Source organism: Dendronephthya gigantea, unplaced genomic scaffold (assembly GCF_004324835.1).
Source record: "Dendronephthya gigantea isolate DGI-Jeju-01 unplaced genomic scaffold, DenGig_1.0 000058F, whole genome shotgun sequence".
Taxonomy (NCBI): Eukaryota; Metazoa; Cnidaria; class Anthozoa; order Malacalcyonacea; family Nephtheidae; genus Dendronephthya; species Dendronephthya gigantea.
In genome coordinates, this window is record NW_021163068.1 from 257262 (window position 1) to 283100 (window position 25839).

Below are 25839 nucleotides of genomic sequence, written 5' to 3' on the forward strand. Positions count from 1 at the left end.
GCTAAACTTTGCTATACTTACGAGAAATACTTCTGATCAGCTTCAAGCCTTCAGCTATGAGTAAACTACAGGACATTACAGACAGCGATGTTTCACGATCTTCTGGTTCTCCTCCGTCGTATACGACTGAAACCGCCAAAGTCGTTAGCATTTACGATGGCGACACTTGTGACTTGGTCTTTGTCAGGAATCGCAGTTTCCAACGATTCAAATGTCGCTTGGCCGCAATAAACTCACCGGAGATGAGCACAGGCTCAGAGGCAAAGAAGGCACGTGATTTTCTCGCTTGGTTATGTCTTGGCAAAGACCCGTCTAGTTTTCCTCGCAGTAGCCCACCATGGTCTGATGCTGCCCTTCAGTCAAAGTTGGACGCGAACAAACAACTGGTTGACGCGGAATTTCAAGGCACTGGTGGATACGGTAGACCTTTGGTTGTTCTAAGATCGCAGTCTTATACAAAATCTTTCAATGATCTCCTCATCGAGTATGGTTATGCCACTCCTTACCGCTGATAAACATTGGCTGTATAAAGAATATTTACAGTAAAGTAAACTTAGCTTTATTTACTTAAGTAAACTTTGTGTATGTTTAGTAGCTTATGTTAGGTGTTTTCTAATCGTCTGTCTAATCGAAAACACGACTAGTAAAAGAAAGTAATCGTATAAGGAACAGTCATCACTCATTAGCTAAATTATGTCTTATGTTCAACCACGTTATAGCAGCAATAAAAATGTCCTAGAATATCATAGGTTTTGTAACTTTCTCACGCGCTTATATGTGTTCAGTCTGGTTTTCTTATAACGTAATTATTGAAAACCACACTACAACAAATTGCAACAAATTACGACATTTGAATTACGACGAGTTATGACGAATTATGTTATATGAAAACCAGCCTTCATTTGTACATGTATGATGTATTCCAGAATGATTAAAGTGTTAAAACTCTGTGTTTACGTGATTTCTGACACGATATATGAAATATTATTTTGAAAGTTGTTTCCCTTAAGTAAATTCATCCCTATTCGCGAATTCAACAAATTTACACTCGTGGGTTGTAATTTTGACTTTTGAGAAAACGATTCTTTTTCTTGGTATTTCCCCGAATTCGGAATTCCTGGAAGAGGAAACGAAAGTGCTGAATCGACAGAATCATCATCGGATGATATGGACGAGTGAACGAGTTACCAGTGTTGAAATAACGGTACTTATTTATCATAGCATTCGTAACTATCTATCAAAAGACGAATACCGCAGCAAAAATTACAAGTGTAAACGGACCATATAAGCAGATTATAAAGATTACACCTGCGATACTATTGGTTTACTCCACAAATTTAATAGGTCAGCAATTATAGATTAGCGGGAAAGACCGTGTTTACACTAAAACTCGACTATCGAAGCGACGTTTAGCAAATCGCTTATTAGACACTTGAAAAATTGCATTGCCACATATTATGGAAATCGCCTTCTTTGTCTGGACAACAGACCACCTTTTTAAGTTTTCTTTTATCTGACACCTGTAAAACTATAGATATCAATATATATTTAATGTGATTAACCGCGTACTGTGTCAGTGTTTCATTGTGGGAACAGTGTCTACGATTGCATTACGTCATTTTCAAGATTAGGTTCCGCGGACCAGGAGCCTGGGAACGAACGTGTGAAATCGGGTATTTTTAGAATACCTCGGGATATAATAGTTCGGATTTTACCGAATTGCGGTTTACACTTGACAGCGTTCTTAGCTCAGTCTGCAAAGACTAAAGTGGTTGAACTTTATACCGACATACTTCTGGTCGGCCTCAGCTATGAACAAACGACTGCAGGACATAACTGACAGCGATATCTCGCGTTCACATCTCTCTCCTCCGACATACACGACCTTAACTGCAAAAGTCGTCAGCGTTCACGATGGCGACACTTGTGATTTGGTGTTTATACAAAACGGCCGCTTTGAACGGTTCAAATGTCGCTTGGCCAATATTGACACACCGGAGTTAGGCACTGGTCTGAGAGCGAAGAAGGCCCGTGATTTCCTGGTTTGGTTAAGCCTGGATAACAATCCAGCAAGCTTTCCTGGCAGCAGTCAGCCATTTTCAGAGCATCAAATTCAGAACAGCTTGGACGGTAACAAAGGGCTGGTTAATGCAGAATTTCAAGGTACAGGCGGATACGGAAGACCTTTGGTTGTCTTAAGAAAGTCTCATGGGAAATCCTTTAATGATCTCCTGATAGATTATGGCTATGCTAATCGTTACCGCTAAAAAACCGCATCTTCTGACACTGATTACGGATTAAACACAAACTAAATATCATATTTTTAGGGGACATTAGTTTGTCATTACTCGTTAGCTAAATAGAAAAGGGCTTCGATTTTCATCTTCACTCACACTGAATTTTGGTTGTCTTTGAAATGACTTATATTCGTATAATTTGAGAACGACTTCGACACAATATCTTACGTAATTAAGTAGTATTATATCTCTTATAGTTTAAGGTTATTTATAAGTCACACATTTAATATATCTTATTGTTGGTACAAATGATAAAACTTGTCTTTGTTAATATTTACTTTGCCTATTCCACAGACAAATTTTGCATTTCTCGGTTGAATAATCAGACTTAATTTCCATTTATGTAAACGAGCAAGCGGGCGGTCTCTTTTCTCGGTATTTCTCCCAATTCTGGGAAGAGAACAACGAAAGTTGCTGAAATGGCACAATCGCAATCATTCTCGTTCCCAGAGCCCGCGATTTCCTCTGGCGAGGAAACAAAGGCTTTTTCAAGATTTGTGCGAAAGTTAAAGTGGAAGTGAAGTCTGTTCTGCACATAGGCACAGAGCATACAGAGTTTTGACTGCCGTTAATTTTGCGTACCCCTGGCTTAGCCAGTGCGCTTAAGAGAGGCCTTCTCCCCCCGGGAAAGCATGCATATGGCGGCGGCTTGAACACATGAATGGAACATAAACAGTCGAGACAATTATCCTTTAGAAGAGTATAGAAGTGGGAGCGATCTGTTTATTTATATAGCGATGGCTATTTATAATGTTTGGTGGGGATAGAGCCTCTCTTTAGCGCACTGGCTAACAACATGGCCGCTAGGAACCCATAATTAATGCAAGGTCAAACCTCTGTATGCTCTGTGACATAGGTTCTGCTTTGCATCGGTTCTGTTTTGAGACAAGTTTTCATGATCGTGTTAAAAATTAAAATACTTTTCCAGACCATGTTTAACATGAAGGAAGCTACTACGGTCGTAGGACAAAAATAATGAAAACCCTCGAGTGATATCTCCTGATTATAAACATGCACTTGTCTTATGCATGTGGGTGTCTTTTCTAGGTATAATTTCCTAGTATATTGTACCTCTAATTCAAGTCTTTATCAAGGCCAGGATATGGACTTAAGAATAATACATTATCTCGGCATATTGACTTTGAAATTACCGATAAATGCTGACGAAATTTTGCCACCATGGTTACGAGATTATGAGCTCTGCATAATGAACATTCAGGAAAGACTCATGCATTTTATCACCCCATCACTCGGTCTTGGCACCTGAAGCAAGAAACAGCTTAAAATACAACAACAAGAAGAGTTTTGAAGAAGAAGAGTTTGACAAATACAACAACAATGAAGATATTTGTGCTGTTTTGTTTCCTTTTGTTAGCTTCAGCCTGCGTGCTTGGTAAGTTTTGTTGCTGGCTCTCTTTTCCATTGATTGTTGAGTAGGAACATCAGAAATAAGATCGATAGATTTACTACACATACAATTTAAAAGCGATTATTTGTCAACAATATTCCGTGTAAGGCTTTTTCGCTGGCATCTGTTCCAAAGGCATATAATTTAAATTTGTCTTGTTAAAGAAGGAGTCTGAACAACGTTTTCACAACTGGTTGGAAAGTTTTATCACACATTTTTGTGAAAGAACGTGAAATTTAGACGCGTGTACTTGCAGTCGTATAGGACGGTGTGCAGTGTGATTATTTCATATTTTTCCAAAGTCGCTCGAGCTAAGTTGCAAAATAAGCCTAAGCTGGCGGATGAAGTAGGTGACGAAGATGACACGGAAGCCAACGAAGAAGACACGGGAGCCGACGAAGAGGACGCGGAAGCCAACAAAGAAAACGAATTTTGGGAAACCGAAAAAGATGAAGGTATTAAAAGCTTGCCTGCCTGCCAAAAAAATTATGCATGTTCACAGTGCATCATTTCATCCCTGATGAGCACACTACTGACTCAGACTGCAGTGTCGAAATCATTCTTCAAGTATGTGTAGCTTCATCGGCAAGAACAACTGAACCATGTATATCTGTGCTCAGTTTTCCAAACTGTAATCCGACTGTGAATAAGTTTTAAATATTAAAAAAATGATTTTTGAAAAAAATAATGCATTTAATTTTTTTGAGTAGAAACTACAGATGTTGCTCCTCACAAGCCCAAGAAGCAAGGTTGGTAATATAGCATGTAATTGTGTTAAGCTCGCAAATTTTGTACTTTTTGTTATATGAATAAAAAAATGATAATTTTGTAGCCTCGTAATTCGTGGCCAGAAGTCGAGGACATGCATGGAATTTGGAGATTGCCGTAAAAATTTGCATTTGTAGAAATATCTTTTAACTGCAGCACAATAAATTATATTGCAATTTCACAACGTTTGAGATCTTGCATGGAATACTTGCAATTTGCCATGTTTGCTTCTTGTAAATCAAGAAGAAGTTGCTAGGGTAATATTCTGTGGGTTTATTCCAATTTCTCATCAGAGGAAATGACATGTTTATATATTAATAAAAAAACAATCGACTTTAAAAGATATGAAATATTCTCCCCGTCCCCATTTACGCATCTATGGCTTTCTCTCTAAACACAATTCCTAACAAGATTGAAGTTTCGAGCCAATGGGATTTCGCATAATCTAATTTTCATTCAAAGTTGCTGATAAAAGTTTTTACGCGTTACATATCAGGTTTGAAACTGAGACATTTTGAAATGGTTCGGTGGGGCCGGTTGTATCAAGGCCGTTTAGCTTAAACGGTGGTTAAGTTCAAAATAGAAAGCAAGTCTATCGTTTTATTCAACAAGCAAACTAAATGTTTTTAACCTTAATACAAAGATACAGTCTACAACTGCATATTCAGTGCATAATATTTAAGTTGAATCATTCAAGAGGGATGTAAAAGTGTTATTTAATTTTGACTTATCCACCGTTTAAGCTAAACGGGCTTCATACAACCGGCCCCTGGCGTTTACGCTCTGACATGACTGTGTTTTTTTGTGACTGATAAGGTTGGGAATGCTACCAATTCCATAGAGAGCATCAATTGTGCGAGATCTGTGCTCGACGTGTATGTACGCGATCGTGCTGGCAAGAAACATGCAAAATAGTTACATGCAGTGGAGAAGACCATCGTATCGTATCCAGTACACAAACGTCAGACACGGTCACGGGCATCGCCAGTTTAAAAAGATCATACAATTGCCATACGGAGTTTGTTGGAGTCCAACCAAAATCTGCTACCAATGTGACTATATCCCTTCCAAATGTAAAGAGGTCTGCCGCTTGGAATACGACGTCAAACCGGTGAAGTTATGATGCCCGCTGATTTTCTTAAAATGGTGAACAATGTACTCTTTACCGAAAGTAGTCAAAATTTATGGGTTCTGATTAGGTTACTGGAAAGAATAGAAATAAATTTAATTTTGTCGAAATATAATTTGAATTTGTAATACTTATGTTGGTTTTATGTTGTTCTTACACTGGCGAGCGTTCGTAAATAATTTCTATGCTGTTGTGCTACGACTGCATTGTGGGTAATAGTGCATTTCACAACATGCATGACGTCACATGCGCCATCTTGATGTTCAGCCAGTTTGAAGAGAATCGACCGTACTCACAATAACGTTAAACAAATCCGGAATCCCGATGTTTACACGACGTTTGTTATACAAAAATAAGGAGCCAATGAAACTTCATGTAACATCAGGCTTTCCGCGTTTGACGTCATTATAAGAAAATGAATCTAATCTGTTAAACTCATTTGGGCTACTGATAATAATTCCATGTTCAGCAAATCCTAAAATATGAACGAAATTCTTTTTTGAGATTAAGACTCTCTCAATCCAATAGACTTTTAGAAAAGTTTCAGGGACGAATGATAAGATTTGTCTGTTATTTTAGTATTAGTGCATGTTAAACATGTAATCAAATATCGAATATGTCAGCGGTTTGTTCAAATGGGGGGTCAAAATTCATAATTATTTTCAATCGCATTGTGTTAGTCTGTTTATAACACTAACAAAATAACTATGCCACTATGATACGAAACAAAGAAAACGGTATCCAAACTAACGTATAACTCGGGGTATATGATGAACTAAATAATAATAGAATATATAAAGGAAGTAAACTGACCAGGGTTGCCAGAATAGTGAACAAATTAGCCAAATAAAACTTGACAAATGAATTTAAAAATTAAAATAATAGTGCTTAATGTTTGCGGCATCTGCTTAATTTATTTTTAATTTTTGACAAAAAATTGCCCGAGTCTGCATGAAAATTTCTATATGCCATCGCGTAATGATAGTCATACTAACTCTCCTGACGAAGGCCCTTAAGTTCGAAACGTTGAGAAGTTTTTTTTGTCTATTTGCGGCAGCTGTTATAGGTACAACATTTGATGCGAAACCAAGCATAGTATAGACAGTCGAGTAGCGGATATCAAACATACTGTACTATATTTCGTTGGAATTCGTCATTCTTCTTGCCTATTATTTACAAGCTTTTAAAGAAACATTTCGTTGAGACAAGTTTTATGAACAAGTTAAACAATATTTTTGCCGAGTATGTGAAGGAACGTAGTGATATAATGAAAACCCTTGAGTGACCTACTTGATGATAAACAAGCACTTGTCTTACGCACGTAGCTATTTTCGTATCTAAGTATAATTTCCTATTATTGTACTTCTAATTCAAGTCTTCATCGAGGACAGGATATGAACTTGGGAAAAATATATTATATCTCTGCATATTGCCTTTGAAATTATACTGATAAATAATGACGCAATATTGCAACCATGGTGACGAGATTATCAATCCCTCCATGAAATTATAAGCGTACCACAAAAATTTGTGAAGGTCTAATATAAAACGGAGGCACTGCTGAACGATATTCAGGATTCGAATTATCGACTTGTGAGACAATGATCCTGAATGCGATTGATTAAATGATGGCAGCTATACGGTTGTTCATAAAAAATTAACAACAAACACCAAGACTGCACTACAGACATTTATGTATAAAATTGAGAGATATACTTCGAATTAAAACGTGGGCCCGTATATTTGCCAAAAATGGGACGTTCATCCTGATGTACATACTTGCTATTACTTACAGCCAGGTATTAGCTTTTTAACAGGAGTTGCGGATGTTCTTACTTTATCACATGTGCAAGTTTGAACGATTTAATCTATGATATATAAAACCAGGAAATCGTCAGAATATAATAGTGATATATCTGGCAGTTTTACGAAATATTATATACCCGCCGTTTATCAGAGGAGACAAGTCATGCAGATAAGTTGGGCCAAGTTTTTAAAAGGAAGTCGCATGTTATCGCTTGATCACTTTGTTTTAGCACCTCAAGCAAGAAACAGTTTAAAATTGAACAAGAAAGAAGGATGAAGAGTTTTGCGCTGTTTTATTTCCTTTTGTTGGCTCCAGCCTGCATTTTTGGTAGGTTTTGTAGGTTCTTTTTTTTGTAGGTCGATTTTTCATTACGATTATCTCACTGCTCGTTAAAACCAGTTGATTAAATGCACACAAGGCTTTTTCCTATAATAATCTCTTTACTCAAAAGGACTGCTTGACTTTTTTACAACTGGTTAGAAAAATTTATAAGTTTCAACTAGAATTCATTAAAAAAATGTGAAATTTAAACGCGAGTACTTTCAGTGGATCATATATTGCTGCGTAAAGGTTTTCTTTTATATTCATCCGGCCGGTATAAAACTCTTTAACTAAACTTTGCATAGTTAAATTCCTGTTAATTAAGAGAGGCCTATGATTGGCCAATTCCGTCTTTAACTACAGCTAAAACTTAACTAGTCTTTTACAACTGCTCCTCTAAGTCGCTCGAGCTGACGAGGAAATTCTCGCTGTCGATGATGCTTCCGAGTTGGGAAATCCGCCTGATATAGCAGCTGAGAAAGAGCAAGCTGACAAAAAAGACACGGAAGCCGACGAAGAAGAGACGAAAGATGATGAAGAATACACGAAAGACGACGAAGAAACCGAAGATGACGAAACCGAAGAAGATGAAGGTATTCAAATTTAAGACCAAGCAATAGTGGCTGAACTAACTGCTGCAAAGATTTCCATGTATATTCACAGCGAATATTCAGTATTCACAAGAATCATGAAGACAGCCATGTACACTAGACTAGATGCACTGTTATCCCACTGCGCATGAGTTTCAAATACTAAAAAATGCAAAAGATAATTGAGAAAAAAAATGACAGTTAGTTTTTTTAAAAAAGAAGCTACAGATGTTGCTGATGACAAACCCGCGAAGCAAGGTTGGTTAATATAGCATAAAATTGAATGTTTGCATTTATTTGAATTTTGCCCTGGTTTATTTCTGGTAAATCAAGTTTTATCGAAGTTCCTGGGATAGTTTCTGCTGTGTTTATGTCAACTCAGACGTGATAAATGCGTGGCTAAAACTTTCGCTTGGAAAAGCGGAAAGAATACTGATAAAAAATTCTGAAATCTACCTCTAAATATTTGGAGTAAATAACTTGTCCTGGCACCAGCAATCGGGTCGAATTATAACCGAAATATGCGTGATAATTTGAATGCGAGGAATTTTTCAGCAATTATACATTACTATACACCGTGTTGACAAATTGCCGAAAAATTTCTCGCTCAAACTGTTCCGCATATTTGGACTACCTATGATTATCTTTTAGTGTTTTAGTCCTTTGTATTGTAAAGTTTGCTATAAACTCATGCGGCTATAGTTTCACAATGTATGTAAATTTCGCGTAATTTAAATTTCATTGCAAGTTGCTGTTAAACGTTTGTTCAGTGTAAAATTATGTTTAAAGTTCAAAGGTTTTTTGAAAAGGTTGGGTATGAATTGATGGCATTTTTGCTCTAACATGACTTTACGCTTTTTAACTAATAAGGTTGGGAATGCTATGGACATTCAAAAAAGTGCGGGACCTGCTTTCGACGTGAATGTAGGCGATCGTGCGGACAAAAAGTATGCAATAAAGCTATTTGTGGCCAGAGGATGGAGTGTCATAAGCGGGGCGGGCACGGAATTTGTGCGCTTGTACCTAAAACCTGCACAACATGTCACTTATTTCGTTACCCATGTCGAATGGTCTGCCGCAATGAATACGTCTACAAACCGGTAGGTAATATTCATAAGCTGAATTTAACAGTTGGAACATTCCTCGGAATGGAACACAATAGGAAAGTTTTCGGAGGAAAATTTTTCGAATGCAAGATTTTCTCGGTGGAAAAAATTTCAAGTGAATTTGAACTTTGTGGACTTTTCCTCGGTACAGAAATATTTCCGAAAGAGATTTTGAAAGATTTTACTGCGCATGCGGCCGCGTTGTCCGGTGTGTAAATTTTCAGCTATAATTACGCTGCCATGGATGTGCAAAGGCGTCGTTAATTTTTGCTGCAATTTCCGGGCCAATTTGATAATATATTAATGGGAGTCGATAAGACCGAGTCGAAACTATGAGTAATTTCGTTTCAAACTAATCCGCAAATTTGTTTACATTTTAAAGCCAATTAAATCAAAGAAAATGCCTACGTTTTTTATAATTCAAGGTATGTAGCAACTAATGCACCATTTTACCGTGAAGGTTGGCAAAATTCATGCATTCTGATTTATTTACTGAGAGTGTGAACAAATTTCCTGATTTGTCTGAAACGAAATTCCCCCTTGCCTGTTCTGTTCTATACTGATGAGGACAAATCAATTCTTAGAGGAAATGGTAAAATTAACTTAATTAAGAAAAATTAACTTAATTAACTTACCAAGGGCATTCGCCCCCCTGCCAATGTCTGAAATGGCCCCATTTTTATAATAATGGCAGAGCCGCAGGGCAGTGGCGTAGCCAGCATCGATAATTGGGGGGGGGGGCATATTCATATATTCATGTTAACAGACTGTAAAGACAATTGATTTGAAAACAAATTAAACCTGCGTATCACGAATATATGAATATTGGCCCCCCCAATTATCGTTCGGGCTACGCCACTGCCGCAGGGGGGGGACGATTGCCTCTATTTACGGTACTTGCTGAGTGAAGAATCCGTACGAATCACATTTACGAGAAAAACAATAGAGCTGTCCTTCAGGTAGGTATTCTGTGGCCGTACTGCATGGTTAAGTTAAAGGTCTCGACTTCCCTCTATTCGACTTTGTGCCAGTTTGATATTCTTGTACATTTCATTTTAAAATATGCTTGTTCGTTTCTTTTAAGAGCTTTTAAATAATCAGATTTTTTATGTGCCATTATTTAGTGCGTCAAACACCACGGATAAACTGCCAATAACCTCGTAAAATTATATCTGGTGGAATTACAGACAATTGTAGTACTTTATTATTATAGCATTATATAGATATAGAAAGATGACCACAATCATTGGATAGTTTTGGCTTGTAGAAATAAATTCTGAATTTTCAACACGTATCTTTATTTGTCTCATGCTAGTCTGGAAACATAAGAGTTCGGCGTAAATAATGTCTTTGCTACGACTGCACGTGATAGTGCATTTCACATGCATGAGGTCACAGGCGCCATCTTGATGTCAAGATTAAAGAGAATGCAATAGACCTTTCTTATAATGACGTCAAACGCGGAAAGTGTGACGTTACACGAAGTTTGATTGGCTCGATGGTTTTGTGGAGCAAATTGTCAAATTTCATGTAACATCATACTTTCCGCGTTTGACGTCATTATAAGAAAGGTCTATTAACCTTACGTAATCGTAATGACGTCAAACACGGAATACGAGTCAATCAAACTTAGTGTAACATCACGCTTTCTGCGTTTGAGGTCATTGTTAGAAGAGTCAATTAAACTCATTGTGGCTAATGCCAATAATATTATAATTTGACCAACGCATGAAGATTAAAAAAAATAATATAGTTAATGCATGCTGCACCTGCCTAATTTTATTTCTAATTTATACAAAATTTTTATATGCATCAACATCCCAAGCAGGTACTGTAACACTAAAAATTGGTCCAATCATAGTCAGTAACTGTCCCGACAATAGGCCTGTTTTCCGGTTCAACCGTATACTGTAACGAACCTTAGCATATACCTTCGCTCGGAACGGCGAGAAGTTTTTTTGTCTATTTGAGGCAGTTGTTATGCCACATTTGATACGAAACTCTACATAATGGGCCAGCAGATTAGTATATCAAAAATACTAAATTATATCTTGGAATTCGTCCTTCTTCTCGCCTATTATTTACCAGCTTTTAAAGAAACATTTCGTTTGAGACAAGTTTTTATGAACAAGTTAAACTATATTTGTGTCGAGCATATGTTGAATGAAGAAAAGTAGGCCAAAAATAAAGAAAACCCTCGAGTGACCTTCTTGATGATAAACAAACACTTGTCTTATAAGCACGTGGGTGTCTTATCTAAGTATAATTTCCTAATATTGTATTTCTAATTCAAGTCTTCATCGAGGACAGGAAATGAACTTGGGAATAATGCATTACATCTCTGAATATTGCCTTTGAAATTATACTGATAAATTATGACGCAATATTGCAACCTTGCATGGTGACGAGATTATTAATCCGTCCATAAAATTATAAGCGTACCACAAAAGTTAGTGAAGGTCTGATATAAACTGGAGGCACTGCTGAACGATATGCAGGTTTCGAATTATTGACTTAACACGCTTGCGAAACAATGATCCTGAATGGGACAGATTAAATTGTAGCCGCTACACAGTTGTATATGAAAAGATAACGACAAGCATGACTACACTCACTAGAGCGTTTCAATTTTACAGACACTTGCGTGCATAAAATTGAGAGATATACTTCGAATTAAAACACAGGCCCGTATATATTTGCCAAAATGGGCAAGTTCGTCACGATGTACATACTTTCTATTATACTTACGGGTATGTAGCTTTTTAACAGGAGTTGCGGATGTTCTTACTTTATCACATGTGCAAGTTTTGAACGATTTAATCTATAATATAAAACCAGGAAATCATCGGAATATAATAGTGATATATCTGGCAGTTTTACTAAATATTATATACCCGCCGGATATCAGAGGAGACAGGTCATGCAGATAAATTAGGCCAAGTTTTTAAAATGAAGTCGTATTTTATCGCTTGCATGATCACATTGTTTTGGCACCTCATGCAAGAAAGTGTTTAAAATAGAACGAGAAAGAGAATTGAAGAATTTTGCGCTGTTTTGTTTCCTTTTGTTATCTTCAATCTGCGTGTTTGGTAGGTTTTGTGGCTACTTTATATGGGACATACGATTGATAAATTTATAACGTTTTTTTTATTACGATTAGCACACTTTTCGTTCATTTAAACCTGTGTACTCAAAAAGGCTACAGTTATTAAGTTTGACTTGTTAAAGAATGACAACATATTCACAACGAGTTGGAAAATTTTTAAGTTTTGAAATTTAAACGCGAGTACTTGCAGTGGATCATATAAAGTAACGTGGAAGTTTTCTTTCAAATTCATCCGGCCGGTTGTATAAAACTCTTTAACTACACTTTGCATAGTCAAATCCCAGTTAAATAAGAGATACACGCCTATGATTGGCCAATTCCATCCTTAACTATAGTTAAAAGTTAACTAGTCTTTTATACAACTGCTCCCTGCAGTGGCTCGAGCTGAGGAGGAAATTGCCGCCGTCGATGATGATCCTGAGTTGGAAAATCCGCCTGAGATAACCGATGCATTAGTTGAAGAAGAACAAGCTGACGAAAAAGATACGGAAACCGACGAAGAAGACACGAAAGACGACGAAGAAGACACGAGAGACGACGAAGAAGACTCGAGAGATGACGAAGAAGACACGAAAGACGACGAAGAAAACCAAAATAAGGAAACCGAAGAAGATGGAGGTAATAAAACTTACCTGAAAAGAGAGATCTCAGAGCTTCTCGATTTTAAAAGAAATCCGTAATGAAAACAAAAGTCTGAATATTCTCGCCTCTCCCCTATTTATAGGTGTCTAAAGTTTCCCTCTAAAAAAATTCGCTTAATAATAATAATTATTAACCCCCATCAATTCATGCGAACTTATAAAATATCTTTGAACTTTAACCAACAGAACGTTACACGGAAAAACGTTTAAAAGCAGAAATTAGATTATGTGAAATTTCATTAATCTCGTGACCTGGTCTAACGAGGATGAGATATCACGCGCTGACGTGTGTGTTCTATAATTAGGCATGATGTGCAGGAGACACAAAACAGGGAAAAAGTCAATCACGTTCTTCGTTTGTCGACTTGTACGCAAGCAATCGCGTGGCCGTAAAGTATGCCGGAGAATTGGATGTGGCAAGAAGACAGCGAGTCGTAGGAAGTACAGCATTTTCAAACGTGTTGCTGGTAACGGGCATGACTACGTGTTAGATGAAAGGCGAATACTGCCTAAATTTTGTAAGAAAGTACCTGCACTCTGCAATTTATTTTTTACACCTGGATAGTCTGCCGCAAAAGGGTGAGGCATATTCCGACTACGCTGCCATTCTTGCTGCAATTTTCCGTTGCAATTTCCTTCTCATAATGTTTGATGGAGTCGGTAAGACCGAGCCTAAACATGGAAGAATTTTGTCTCAAACTAATCGCCAAATTTGTTTACATTTTTTAGGCTGAGCGAATAAGAATACCTTAATTGTTTATACTGCAGGTAATAAGATTGTAAGCAATGTGCATGTCTTTTTACCAGGAATAGTCAATATATCAATTTACCAAACTTTAAAATAACTGGAGACAAATCATAGATGGGAAACTGCTATATATTGGCTATATGTGAAAGGTGTATATTGGCTATAAGTGAAAGGTGCATGACGTTTAGTTAGAAAGTTTTATTAATAGTATTCTTTCATTTTCCATTTTTAGTGCGGCTAAAATACCGCGGATAAACAACACATAACCTTATAAAAGTCTAACTGGTGAAATTACAGACTATTACGTTATAAACTCGTTATAATTATATAGCAATATAGTCAAATATAGAACGATTCTCACAATCGTTGCCTAATTTTTGATTTTCAGATTGATCACGACCAAGTTCACAGTTATTCTTTTCTTTATTTTAAGTTTTTAATATAAGCACGAAGTTAAGGTTATGTCATGTTCGTAGGTAAACAAATAATTCATTTACATTTTTGAATTTCTATAACTATTCAATATAAGATAGCCTATAGCTATGACAGGCGATGACCATCATTTTAATTGGCAACTTGAAGGAAGTACCCTTAGTGTTTTCTAAATGACCGTATACCATTAGTGTTTTCTAAACGATAATAAAAATGTATATCGGAAATAAACTGTCTACCTTTGTTTATCTTGCGTTTTTTGCTTCCCTCCTGATTTTTTAAATTTATCGAAGACGTGCATCTTCATCAATTTCAGGCTTTCATACTGTGAGTCAATATAGATTTTAGGGGTTTTTAAAGGATCCTAATTTCGAGTGGAATTATACACACTTCAAATTCAATTCTCTTGAAAAAGCATTGCACCGGCATCGCAAAAGACTAGGTTCGATTCCTGCCGGAGGACCTATATATAGTTGACTCATTTTGCCTTTAACTGTCCCTGGCTTGAATTTGAAGTGTGTATAATTCCACTCGAAATTAAGGACCCTTTAAACCCCTAGAATTTACATGCATCGAGTGAAGTGCCAAAAATCACGGCATTTGAGTAAATATTATATACTTTTTAGTTCACGATAAGATCAAAACATATATACCAAAATAGCTTGTCAAATTGACAAATATATTGTATAAAATATTAGAAATGTTGTTTTGGTCGGCTGGCTTATTTTGCGTGTGGTGATATTGGTTGGAAAATTGTATCAAAATGCGTAAATATATATGATATTTTCGCTATTATAGGTAATACGACATTTTTACAGTGCGTAGAATACACTGATTTTTATCAGCGGCAAAAGGCACCATGAAACAACAATCATGCATGTTTATATATAATCAATAGTACCAGAGTTGCAAAAAGAGTTCAACCTTCCTCCGGTTGAATTTCAAGCTTTGAAAACCTCCCTAAAACCACGTTACGTCACTGAGTCAAGTGGGAACCAGCATAAAGAAATATTTGTTTTTTTGGTACATGCATGCATGTGATCAATTAGAGTGTTCAACTCTGAACCTTCCTCACAAACCTCATTCAAAGCAAACCTTCCTCCGGGTGGTACTTGCGTATACCCGCAGCTTTTTTGCAACTCTGAATTAAATCATAAATACTAGCTAGCTTGAGTGCTTGTTGACCTTCAATTATTTTTTTCTAAAAGTGACACATTAATTGATTTCCCATAGAGGAAACGCGTCAATATAGGCGCAATCCAATCACGAAGTGCTTCTTGAAAGAACATCGACTTTGTTAATAGCTACTTGTAATAAGGCCTCATTAACCATAGTAACGAGGCTTGAGGCTGTTTAAAAAGGCTGACTACAGCAAGATTTTTTTGCTGCAAAGCTATTACGAAATATTTTGAACAGAAGCGCTGACATTAGCCTAGAAAATCAGTGGTTTGCTTATCAAAACAAATTCATGCCGATAAGATAAAACAAATTCATACACCGCAAAACGTTTATGAAATTTCAACAAGAAAATGTGATCACTGATACACAATTTTACATTTCTGTATCGCAATCAATGAGAGAACTTTTGAATAACTTTTAGTCTTCTTCTGAATACGCTGCAAATACGTAATATTTTGACAGCTCATCATACACATCTCACAGCTGCGAAATGGCCATTTTAAGGCGATTAATTTTCTCCAAGTGTAAGTTTCAATTTTTTTGCTGCAAGACATATTATGTTGAGTATAATTATTTATAAACCTTTTTTCACCAACTTTGAAGTCTAAGTATTGAGAATCACTTTCCTTTTTCTTAACAATTTTTCGGCCTAGGGTCACTGAAGGTTGTAACCACTCAAAGGTCACACAAGGTTGCTGTGTAAAACAACAAGCATTTCAGCGCGTCTAAATCGGTAGATCACCGTTCCTAAGTAATCTAACATTGGCTTAATGAATTTAACACTAATATTCTAGAGCCTGGGGCTTAAGGGGACATAAGTACAGGATATGATCACATCAATTGATATTGTTCAGTTTGAAACAGTAACATTTTAAAAGTCAACAAAAAACAAGCACGATAACTGTGTGGGTGAAATATATTTCTCACACAAAATTTGAGATTTTACAAGTACACTGGAATTAATGTCGTTGGTGAAATTTTGAATCATTGCATGAAAGTTTAACTTAACACCAATGCATGATAGCACTTGTAGTATGTAATAGGAGGAATGTAGTATGTAATATATGTTTTATGCTGATTATACTAATGCATGTGTATATAAGCTAGGTCAGCTAATAAATTGGATATATACAACACTACAGCACTTAGTTTTTTTGCCATTGTTCAGATTTCAAATTGAATTTTACCTCTTTGCCATGCACGTCGCTTATTCAAGTGGTTATTTCGTTATCCGGTTAATTTACAAATATTATACGCCAAATTCAAGTCTTGGTCGTGCCTGGAGATGAACTTTGGAATAATATACATAATCTCAACATATTGGCTTTGAAGTTACTGATAAATGCTGACGCATATTGCAATCATGGCAACGAGGTCATTAGCTCTGCATAATGAACCTAGGTAATGTGTATAAAAGAAGGCAAATTTATCAGTTCATCACTTGCTCCTGCAACCTCAAACTAGAAACGGTTTAAAGAAGAACAAGAAAAAGCGATGAAGAGTTTTGTGTTCTTTGGTCTCCTTTTGTTGGCCTCAGCCTGCGTTTTTGGTAAGTTTTATTAGATGCTTTTGTTGAATAAAAGATTAGGAAAATCAGAAATAAGATTGATAAAACAATATATATATTTGCACCGGGCTAGCTGAGTTGGTCATAACAGACCTCACACCAGCAAGTGTAGACAAACTAACAATTGCAAACTTTGCAAAATTGCGGAGCTTTGACCTGTGCATAAACAAGACGCTTTGACGTCACATGAAATTATCTCATATAGGTGCATGATCATTCGACGGCGAGTTCAATTCGTTAGTAAGAGTACAAGTAACGTTTCTAAATTTTGCCAAAGTTGTAGGCGCCGCCAGGGGCGAGTGTACTATAGCAACATTTATTAATCGAGCACTATTAATTTCTAACTCTACGAACAACATCTCATGAATATTTGTTTATCATAAGCATGATGGAATATCGTAAAACGTTTGTAGCGCTTTATCGTGATCTATTGCCACATATTGTTTATGCAAGCATTGGAGTTTTTTGTTAAAACACATTCCTTTTAGACTTTTATCTAATATTTTACACTTTTCCAGTATTATCGTTTACCTTTGTGACCCTTTTTAGTTTCTACATGACTGTTTTGTTTCAAATTTTTTAAGTTTTAACAAGCATTTTATCCCTTTGTGAAAGTTTTATCATTTATCTACAGTAGCTCGTGCTGAGGAAGAAACTTCCGCTGTTGATGATGCTCCCAAGATGGAAGATCAGCCAGAGATAGCGAATGCGGTTGGTGACGAAGAACAGGCTGACGAAGAACAGGCTGACGAAGAAGAGACGGAAGAAGACGAAGAAGAGTCGGAAGACGACGAGGATGAGGAAACCGAAGAAGGTAGTCTAACTTAAATGAAAGCATCAAACTCCAAAGTTTTGATTTGTTTTTTACCATACGCAACATTACATCGCGTCCGGCGCCAGTTTGACTTAACATAAACATTTTGTCGCAAAATCACTCCGGATCAAATATAGCCCCGATAACGAGCCGAATCAGCATGATTTGAGGTCGAACCAGCCCTGTATGATGACTATAAAGAGATTAGAAAAGTGTCGAAACGTTGGGTTGCGAATGTATTCTTTGTGTTGTGATTACTTTCATTATATAGCCTCGTTTACACAGTCTGACTTGATATTTGATTTTTCGAATCGATGTAAATTAAGCGGGATTACTTTGCACTACCTGTACGAGGTAGATTAAATAACGCGAATTATATTAAAATTTCTTAAAGTGGTCAGTCGCAAGTAAACGCAGCTATGGTGCTAGTTAAACGCGTTCATGTTTAAACCGGTTTAAGTTCGTACCGTGTAAACGGGGCTTATGTCATCAGGTTGTTGTGAACACAATTACCGAAACCGTAATCCCATTCTTCCCTGCGAGTGCGTCAAATTTATTTTAATTTTCACTGTTCATTATATAAAAAAAGAAAATGAGACATCAATAGTTATCGTTGACTTGATTTTTTTTCAGACGAAACTACTGATGTTGCTGATGACGAACCAGAGAAGCGAGGTTAGTGACATAGTTATAGCTGTGATGAGCTTGCTAATTTTCTACATTTTGTTTATTCCAGCCAAAATTGAGAGTCGTGTTAAGATCTGGTCTGGTTTTAACTTCATCGCGTAATTGTCGTGAACACGACAGAATGCATGCCGATGTAATAGAATGTTCCTGTGTTTCGGAAATTTATAAAGACAAATTGACATTCGAAAAAATTCTCAACAACGAACGAATTATTATGTATCAAATAATATAACGGGGCGAAGAATTTCTCGCTTTTCCTTCAATTCTTCCGAAACTGGTCGACGTCTAACTTCCTTGGTGAACAAAAATTTGCAACGTGAATGAAGTTCAAATCCAAACAAATTCCACATAAGTAATTTAGCTTGTAGGTACACCACGTATTTAATACTGCAAAGCTTTCGGTCCGCCGCTTAACCCGGACTTTCCTGATGAAGCTAGGTCCGAAAGCTTTGCAGTATTAAATACTTACGTCGTGTACCTACAAGCTAAATTAATTATCGTTTATCACCATGCAAACATACAAGAACATTATTAAATTCCACATAACCTAATTTTTATTGCAATTCGCAGTCAATGTTGTTCCGTGTAACATCAAGTTTCACGACTTTGGAAAAGGTAAAGAATGAACCGATGGCGCGTATACGACCTGACATGTTCCTTTTGTATTAAGGTTGGAAATGCCGCAACTACAGGAAAGGAGGAATTCGAAAACTGTGGTGCAGGGAGTGTGGCTGCCGACGTGTATGCCGACCGCGATGGTGCAAGCGACCAGTTTGCAAAAGAGTTAGATGTGGTACAAAGATTCAATGTCGCACTGTGTACAGAACCAGAAAATACAAATACTTCTACCCAATATATCGTGGATATGGACCTCGCTTCGTGTGGAAGACCAAACGAGTCCCGCACAGAGTTTGTGTCAGATTACCCAAGTTCTGTACTCGATGCCACAGCATTCGCTACCAATGTGGAAAGATCTGTAAAAACATATGCCGCTACAGAAAGGTAAGGCGACTGAGGTGAATTCGCCGACCTGAAAATACTTGAATAACCTTTGTATGGCTCCAGTGGCGTAGCTAGCATCCATAATTGGGGGGGGGGAGAGGTGGCTGGGCAATACTCATATATTCATGTTAAGTGAGTAAGACAGGAGATTTCAAAATAAATTGATAATTCAGAACACGAATATATGAATATCGCTCTCTCCCCAATTATCAATGCTGGTTACGCCACTGTATGACCCTATAAAGCTTTTATTTAAAAAAATTGTATTTTCTTTTTTTTAGTGTTCGCCGGTTTATCGCGGATAAACGAATTATAATTACGATTACGATTAAGATTACGATTACGATTACGATTAAGGACAATCACGATTTCATTATATAGCATTATTGATTTAGAAAGGTACCCGAAATCTTCAGCTTGTATTAGCTTGTAGAAATAAAGTTTGGTTTTGCATAAAATTTGTTTGTTTTTATGTTGTTCTCACCCCGAGAGCGTTGTGCAGGTACGGCTGTATTAAATGCTTGATAATACATTTCACATGCATGGGACACAGGTAAAATCTTAATGTTAGATTTAAAAGAATTGACCCTTCCCATAATGGGTCAAAATTAACAAGCCAATCAAACTTCATGTAGCGTCTGGTTTCTGCGCCTGACGTCATTATCTTTGAAAAGCCTGGGTTTCACTTGCGACATACAAAAGGAAAAACAATGAAACGCAATGCATAAAATCTGCAATACAATCATCGACTTAAACACAAGCATAAGCCTTAGACATGACTTGCTCTGACATGACTGTGTGTTTTGTGATAAGGTTTGAAATGCCGTGAATACAGGGATAAACTTTGGTGCAAGGTCTGTGGTTGACGACGAGAATATTTTTTATATAAAGAAACCTAAATTTTGCCCGCCATGTGACTTTATTCGTCAGGGACTGCAACAATGAATCGCCTACAATACGGTGAAGTCGTATTCGCAATCACGCGTGCGATCGATGTGCAAAAGCTGTAATTATCTTTTTCCATTATTAAAAGGTACAATTATCTTCTTCTATTGTTAAAGAGAGTCAATAAAACCGCGCCAAAACATGGAAAAAGTTCGTTTTAAATTTATGATAAACTTTCTTTTAAATTATGCATTCGTTTTTAAATTATGCACCCAAACACGAAGTGATCATTTTCAGCCATAAATGAATTTCTTTTCCAATCGGCCTTATATACTGTAGTGCCTCTTGAAAGGACATCGACTCCCGGTTACTTGATAGCTATTTATAATAAGCACTGTGGTTTCAAGCAGTGTCAACGAAGCTTGAGGCTGTCTATATGCCTGACTTGAGCACGGATTTGCTATAGAGCTGTTACGATCTTCTGCGGTCCTGTAAATTTTACGCCCGTATTTTTTGAACAAAAAATCATACTCATTGGTAGCGAAAAATAGACTTTCTATAAGACCCGGGTTGCCAAAGATTCGTAACACTCGTTGCATACTGTTGATATCGAGCTTTTTGTCTAAAATAAGAAGCATTGTAGCAAGTCTAATTCGATCACCGTTCCTTAGTAATCTAACATCGGCTTAATGAATTTAAAACTATTATTTTAGAGCCCGGGGCTTAAGGGGGCGTAATTACAGGATGTGATCGCATCAATTAGTATTGTTAATTCAAATTGAAACAGGACATTCCACACGCGAAGATACAAGCCCGAAAAGTCGATAAAGTTACTGCGTGCATGGGTGAAATATATTGCTCACGCGAAATTTTAGATTATACGGCTACAAATACATTGGGATTAGTGTCGTTGGTAAAGTTTTGAATCATGTAAGGTATAACTTACGACGCATGTAAATTGTTTAAAATAGCATGTATATATAACGTGGTTTCTGATTGGTTAATGCTACCTTCGGCTCTTGTTTCGCACGCTTTTCTTAACTCACGCAATATTTCCGCCGTCGTTCAAATTTCAATAGACCTCTTAGCCGGTTGCGCGGCCAGGGTAAGAATCGTAAACGACAAATCGCATTATCGCATAGTGTAAATGGGCCGTAATATTGTACTCCGAATTAATAATATTGTACCCAAATCTTCATCGTGGTCAGTAGATGAACTTGGAGTAATACATAATCTCAACATGTTGGCTTTAAATTGCAGGGGCCGGTTGTATCAAGCCCGTTTAGCTTAAAAGGTGGATAAGTCAAAATTAAATAACACTCTCACATCTCTCTTGAATGAGTCAACTTGAATGTTATGCACAGAATATGTAGTTGTAAACAGTATCTTTGTATTAAGGTTAAAAACCTTTAGTTCGGTTGTTGAATAAAACGATAGACTTGCTTTCTATTTTGAACTTATCCAGCGTTTAAGCTAAGCGGGTTTGATATGGCTTGATACAACCGGCCCCAGACAGATAATTGCTGACGCAATATTCCAACCATGGCGACGAGGTCATTAGCTCTGCATAATGAACATTTAAGCAAAGTGTATAAAAGAAGGAGCATTTTATTACCTCATCACTTGCTCCTGCCACCTAAAGCAAGAAACGGTTTAAAGTAGAACAAAAAAAAAGCGATGAAGAATTTTTTTGTTATTTGGTTTCTTTTTGTTGGCTTCAGCCTGCGTTTTTGGTAAGTTTTGTTGATGCTTTTTTTTTTGAAAGATTAGGAATATTAAAAATAAGATCGATAAAACAATTTATATATTTGCACTGAACTGAGTTGGTCCTAGCAGAACTCACATCAACAAGTCACAATTGCCTGGAATGATGAACCTTCTGATAGGATTAAGGTTGATATGGGATCCATGATCACCCTCTATTTCTTAAATATGCGGGAATTCAACTAATATAGGCCGTAGGATGAGCATCCAAAAGATGCTTAAAAAACGGATTCCGTTGCACCCCTCGTGGAACTACATAATTTTCACATGAATCAATAGATAAAAATTTACTTTATCAGAATCCGTTGTTCCCCAAGCGAAACAGGTGCACAATTGGGAGAACAATCCCTCCAAAGTTTTATATATTCGCGCTTCGAAATATTGGAACCGCCATTGTTTTAGTAGCAAATACGCATGCGCTTGTCAGCCAAACTCGCACTGCGCACGCGCATAAGCACGCACATGCTTCGAAGTGGAAACACGCTTAGTTATGCAAAACAATCATGGCTGAAAATATTTATAAAACTCGAATATCCTCATGTTTTATTCATTTTGTTGGCGTTACGGAGCAACTTTGCAAAGTTACACGCCAAGGGCTTAAGAAATGTCTTGAGTGTAGGTCTAAATGGGCCAAACTTAAATGTCAACAAGCTGAAATAGCTAAGAAATCGTACGAGAACATCGATGACGGATCTGTCAATTCATACATGGAGAACAGGAGAAGAACCCTGACAGCATTAACTTAGAATGGTACCATCGTATGAAATGCTGGAAGAGATTTTCTGATGAAGAGAATATCCGTAGACAACAGCGAAAAGAGAAAAAGGAGAAGGAACTAGCTCTAAAACTGTAACTTCTACCGAAGAACTACATGTGGAAGTGGAACCAATAGAACCAAGACGAAAAATTACACGCCAATCAGTCGCAGGCGTTAATAAGACCTTGCCTAAAAGAAACGAGTCCAGAGATATGTATTGTTTGTGGAAGAGACGCCTCTTGGTCCTCACTAGACAAGGTATGGTCATTTTGATAGATATAATTATACTAGTGCAATAGTGCAATGTGTACTAGTAGCACAGCATTCTCGAGTTTGGTTTTAAAATATCTTGAATTGTGGTCAATTAAGTTTATTTAGGGTAAAATAGTTTTTAATGCTACAAACATCCAACTGTGTTATTAGCAGATATTTAGTTTAATAGTTTTGTTCACACCAGGTAACTAAGAAGAGAAAAAGAACCCCACTCATGTTGGCAGAAATAATTGATGCTGGTCTTCTACGTACAGCTGCCGAGAGAAAGAATGATGAACGGATACTTGTGCAAATCCGGGGGAAAGACTGTGTAGCACTGGAAGTCCCCTATCACAAAGTTTGCTACTGCAATTATACAAAATTTCTCACCAGAGAGACAAAGAAGCAATTGGAGATTGAAAGATCTACATCAGTGTACGAGAAGTCTTATGATGTCTTCTGTAAGAAAGTAATCGAGACTGAGGTCATTGCAAATAAGCAAATAAGGTATATGAAAGATTTGCTGGAGAAATTTGTTATCATTGCTAAGGACACCGAGAATGTGGATGCATCTAAATATAGAGCTTTTAAACTCAAGCAACAACTGATGAAAAGTTATCCCCAACTTGTGTTCTAAGTACCGAAAATGAGAAATGTTAGTGAGATTGTATATGTGGAAATTTGGATTCTTCCGAATTGGTTGAGGAACATATGTCAAACAAGTCAGGAAACAACGATGAAGACTTTGATGAAGAGAGCTATACCGGTACCATTGATGATGATGATCTGAATTCCAACACAGAAACTGAGGAAAATTCGAGAGTCAATGAGTTACAAATTCTATACAATGCTGCATTGATTCTTCGCCAAAAGGTCCAAGATATACCAAAACTGAATCTTCGTTGGCCACCATTGGCATTTGATTTGACAATGGATAATGTGCAAAAAGTGGTTCCATGTGAACTTTTTAATGTCTCGGCTTGGACTTGTGGATTCTCTTCAGAGCCAACTTTAAGTGAGTACGTGCCAATTGAGGGCAAGAACAATGCCAAACTAACATTAATTGTACAAGACCTTCTGAATTTAGCATCTGGGGGAAGGAATCCTACACCCAAGAGCATAGCACTTGCCATGGCACTTAGACAACTGACAGGTTCAGCCTCAGTGATTTTTCTATTGAGTGGCTTTGGACATTGCATGTCACACTCATTTGTATTGTGCCATGAAACTGCCCTTGCACAGATGAATATATCCAATGATTCTGCTATTCCTCCAGGCTTTGTTAGTGATGTTCCAACTACTCTTGCATGGGATAATGATGATTTCTCAGAAGAAACTAGATCTGGCAAAGGGACAACTCACATCACTGGGGGCATTATCATTCAAAGGGAACAAAGTGCAAGTACTGAGTTACAGAAACGGGATAGCATTCCAAGGCTATATTTAAGCGAAATATTTAACTTGTTTCTTGATTGTGTGAGTTGTATGTATATTTATATATTCTCCATCCTGTTTGATACAGGTGGGTTTTTTACCTCACATTTTTTATTGAATTAAGTTGTTAATAAGTAGAATTATACGTTAAAACGGTATTTTGAAACAATAGCCAATGAATTGAAGTGATTTAGCATATGAGCAAGCAAAATGTACAATGTGTTTTAACAATATTTAATGTGTGTGTATTTATTCGTTAATATTACAAGGTTTGATCTTTATTCCGTGATTTTATTTTGTTATTTTTACACGGGAAATCGGGGAAAACCCACAGGGAAAATCCATTTTTCCTGTCTGCGCGTGCGCAGTGCGAGTTTGGCTGACATGCGCATGCGTATTTGCTACTAAAACAATGGCGGTTCGAATATTTCGAAGCGCGAATATAGCAAACTTTGGAGGGATTTTTTTCCCAATTGTGCACCTGTTTCACTTGGGGAGCGACGGATTCTGATAAAGTAAGTTTTTATCTATTGATTCATGTGAAAATTATGTAGTTCCACGAGGGGTGCAACGGAATTGCATCTTTTGGATGCTCATCCTACGGCCTAATAAGCAACTTGTATAATCACGTTTCTTAAAGCCTTAAATTGATCCGAAAGTTTATGTGCGGATGAAGATGACCGATGATCCGAATCATTCCCCCCCCCCCTATGTACATCATAAGCGTTCCAAACAGATGCGAACAGGAAGCTGACATCCACAAATTTTGCGGTGGGATAAATACCGGAGCTTTAACGTGTGCACAAACAAGACCGCTCTGAGGTCACATGCAATTATCCTGTATGTGATGTTTCCTGCGCTTTTATTTTGCGATTAAACACAAGGGTGAAGTTAGTGCGGGTGATTATGCAATAGCGAGTGCAATTTGCCAGTGAAAGCACGATTGAATGTTTTAAAATTATGTTAAAATTGTCGGGGCTGCCGGGTGAGGCTAATATGGCAAAAATTATTAATCGAGTACTATTAATTCCTAATCGTACGAACATCTCATGAATATTTGTATATCATATACATGTATGATAACATCGCAAAATATTTGTACCGATTTATTGCGATTTATTGACACATAATGTCAGTCTGCAAGC

At 37.0% G+C, this 25839-nt stretch overlaps 3 protein-coding genes and 1 long non-coding RNA gene across 5 annotated transcripts; all 4 read left to right on the top strand.

Annotated features, from left to right (window-relative positions):
• Window positions 1–4098: 4098 nt before the first annotated feature.
• LOC114530004 lies at window positions 4099–5366 on the top strand. Its single transcript, XR_003687723.1, has 3 exons — window positions 4099–4160; window positions 4416–4454; window positions 5290–5366. It is a non-coding gene; the product is annotated as an uncharacterized LOC114530004 (long non-coding RNA).
• A 2281-nt stretch (window positions 5367–7647) lies between these two features.
• LOC114529881 (ribosomal L1 domain-containing protein CG13096-like) lies at window positions 7648–8392 on the top strand. Its single transcript, XM_028551449.1, has 2 exons — window positions 7648–7736; window positions 8132–8392. The coding sequence occupies exons 1-2, from the start codon at window positions 7682–7684 to the stop codon at window positions 8335–8337; spliced, it is 261 nt and encodes an 86-aa protein (XP_028407250.1). The 5' UTR covers window positions 7648–7681; the 3' UTR covers window positions 8338–8392.
• Window positions 8393–16975: 8583 nt separating this feature from the next.
• Window positions 16976–20026, top strand: LOC114529979. 2 transcript variants are annotated; one of them, XM_028551555.1, is made up of 5 exons: window positions 16976–17081; window positions 17734–17913; window positions 18547–18588; window positions 19271–19602; window positions 19884–20026. In XM_028551555.1, the coding sequence occupies exons 1-5, from the start codon at window positions 17027–17029 to the stop codon at window positions 19905–19907; spliced, it is 633 nt and encodes a 210-aa protein (XP_028407356.1). In that variant the 5' UTR covers window positions 16976–17026; the 3' UTR covers window positions 19908–20026. The 2 variants fall into 2 exon arrangements, with proteins under 2 accessions (XP_028407356.1, XP_028407357.1); XM_028551556.1 differs by having other exon boundaries at window positions 17737–17913.
• A 3049-nt stretch (window positions 20027–23075) lies between these two features.
• Window positions 23076–24817, top strand: LOC114529908. Its single transcript, XM_028551478.1, has 3 exons — window positions 23076–23266; window positions 23466–24275; window positions 24537–24817. Exons 2-3 carry the CDS (start codon window positions 23972–23974, stop codon window positions 24815–24817), a joined length of 585 nt encoding a protein of 194 aa, XP_028407279.1. The 5' UTR covers window positions 23076–23266; window positions 23466–23971.
• Window positions 24818–25839: the final 1022 nt, after the last annotated feature.